The sequence below is a fragment of the Palaemon carinicauda genome, chromosome 36 (assembly GCF_036898095.1).
Source record: "Palaemon carinicauda isolate YSFRI2023 chromosome 36, ASM3689809v2, whole genome shotgun sequence".
Lineage (NCBI taxonomy): Eukaryota > Metazoa > Arthropoda > Malacostraca > Decapoda > Palaemonidae > Palaemon > Palaemon carinicauda.
Window position 1 is genome coordinate 38072904 of NC_090760.1, and position 2500 is coordinate 38075403.

At 37.0% G+C, this 2500-nt stretch overlaps 1 protein-coding gene across 1 annotated transcript in view; it reads right to left on the reverse strand.

Moving 5' to 3' along the window:
- Window positions 1–2500, reverse strand: part of LOC137628579 (facilitated trehalose transporter Tret1-like) — a 20808-nt gene that overhangs the window by 15807 nt on the left and 2501 nt on the right. The window contains exons 4-6 of the mRNA XM_068359733.1: window positions 2477–2500; window positions 1017–1979; window positions 202–337 (exon numbers count right to left, since the gene is read on the reverse strand). The exon at window positions 2477–2500 is cut by the window's right edge and continues 139 nt beyond it. Coding sequence (XP_068215834.1) covers window positions 202–337; window positions 1017–1979; window positions 2477–2500 — 1123 coding nt within the window. The remainder of the gene's footprint in view (window positions 1–201; window positions 338–1016; window positions 1980–2476) is intronic.

Sequence of the window (2500 nt, forward strand, 5' to 3'; positions counted from 1 at the left end):
ACTACAAGAAACTATCGAGTTTGAGTGGGACTGGCTCTCCCTTCCAGAAGAATGCTAGGCAGGGAAGCTTCCGATAGGCAACCACAACCCATAGTGACTGTCCTAGAAAAATCTCTTATCGATAGCATGATAAGGATTGTCCATAAGAGATATATCTCACCAATGACTTCAGATTGGATTGACTCGGACAAATATTCTTACCTGCGACCTCAGAGTTGTTGGGAACATCTCAGGAGACAAGACAAAGACAAGAGGTCCGATCCCCATTCCATGGCCAAAGGATGCAATTGTCAGGAGCAGCAGAGGAAGCCAGTTATTTAATTCATTTCCATTAAAACTGAAAACCAAATGTGAATATTATTTTCACGTATATTATTGTTGTTTTTCACGGATATAATTATGTGTTAATCCTTTCCTGGCTATTATCCATATGGGCTGACAATCCTTAGTTAATCTAAATTTTTACACAACATTTCAAACTTCATTTTTCAAAGTAAGTTACTCTCAAAATAATTTTGTTGAGGAAAGTAAAAGATGAGTTATTAAAACTATAAAATTTAAACAGATACAGGATAGTGATATTGCATAATGCATTCGGATGGACGAATGAGTCACACACACATACACACACACACACACACACACACACACACACATATATATATATATATATATATATATATATATATATATATATATATATATATATATATATATATATATATATATATATATATATATATATATATATATACTTCCTGCAGTGTCTATAACTCATATCCTTTAGATTTTCATGAAAATTAGTATTTCACGTGGCTATGAAATGAATGATACGAAATTGTTTCTAAAACCCAGGAATATATTCTTTCGTTGAAAGAGTAAATACGGCTGTGCAGGTATTCAAAAGCTAATGATTTAATTTGTTTCCCTATTAGATTTTTACCATAGAATAGTTTGGCAGTATGATCCCAGGTTTTCCACAGTACAAAAAAAATTAATGTACAATGCAGCCTTACCTTTGAGTAAAATTTGTTGTTTGCATTGCACTTGCATTCTTCCCTGCAGTACTCGAATTTGTTATTGCACTCGTGTTGATAATAGCAAATGCATTAACCAGCGACGTGTCGTTTCCTCCTTGAGGGTGATTAAAATGGCTCCATGCGTTGGTCATGTTAATCGAGTTCTCTTTCATTAAATTATTTCCTCCTCCGGTGATGATGAGGTAATCGTTTGCATCAGATGTGTTCTGTACAGCCTCTAGTAATGTGTTATGGTCTCCTTCAAAGAGACTTGGTTGATTATTCAGCAGGTGGATGTAAGCTCCCAGTGCTGTGTAAGCCAGAGTAATGATAATAAGCGATGTCATTATGCAGCGCCGTCGACCATACCAGTCTAGAATTGCAGTCATGAAAGTGTTGGCAAAGAGAAGCACTCCTATGATTAAAATAGCCATCACCTTTTCGTCCAGCTGTGACCCAAACGCACGGAGTATGCGCGTGGCATTCACTCGTAGAACCTGGGTGCCGCAGAAGTTGTGGATGAAGAAAATGACACACATGATTCCTATTTTTTTCAAGTATTGCATTTGGAGGAGGTCCATATAGCCTTGTTGACTGCCGCTACCCTGGTTCTGCTTCTGCACGTATGCAAGCTCCTCGTGAATGTCCGCATCAGGTCCTCTAAGACTGCGTAGGATTTTAAGAGCCTCTTCATAGCGGTGTCTGATGGCAAGAAAGGAGGGACTTTCATTCATAATTGGACCAGCTAGCAAACAGTGAGCTAAAAGAACGCAACAGCAGATAAGAGACATGTAATACCACGTCAGAGCTGTTCCTAAAGATATAGTGGCTATCCCACCTGATTGGACCATTAAGAAAACCAGCATACTGATGCTGCCTCGGATTTTGGTGTCTCCTATTTCAGAAGCGTAGATGAAAACAGCGACGTTCATCATACCGTTGGTTATACCTTCTAAGAATCTGTTGGTTGGACAGAAGGATTCTTTATGAGTTATATTATTCTCACTAATTTCTTGAGGAGCTTTTGTCCATGGGTCCTAAATATGTGCAGATTCAGTCATTGCTTAAAAATCAGTAGTAAACTCAAACCCATAATACTGGTGTGATTTAGGTTAAACTTAAACTCGACAAAAAGAATAAAAGGAGAGGTGTATTTCCATTAATAATTAACTGTTTAAAAAGCTCAAACTTTGCCAATATTCTTGGATAGGTTATGCTGTACTATGCTAGGGTATTTTTAGATGTATTTCAGGTCTTCTGAAAGCTATATAACTTTATAAGGACATATTTGCTTTTATGGTTTTAAATTGAACTTCCTTTTATTCTTTACTTATTAAGAATGATAACGGCGTCAAGGACCTACGATGTCATGAGGCCAGGAACCTCCAAATTAATCAAAAAATTATTCCTTGAACTTAATAAACCAATACATTCAATCAAAATAGAGACTGTCTTGCCTTCCCACGATGATCATGTGAGTG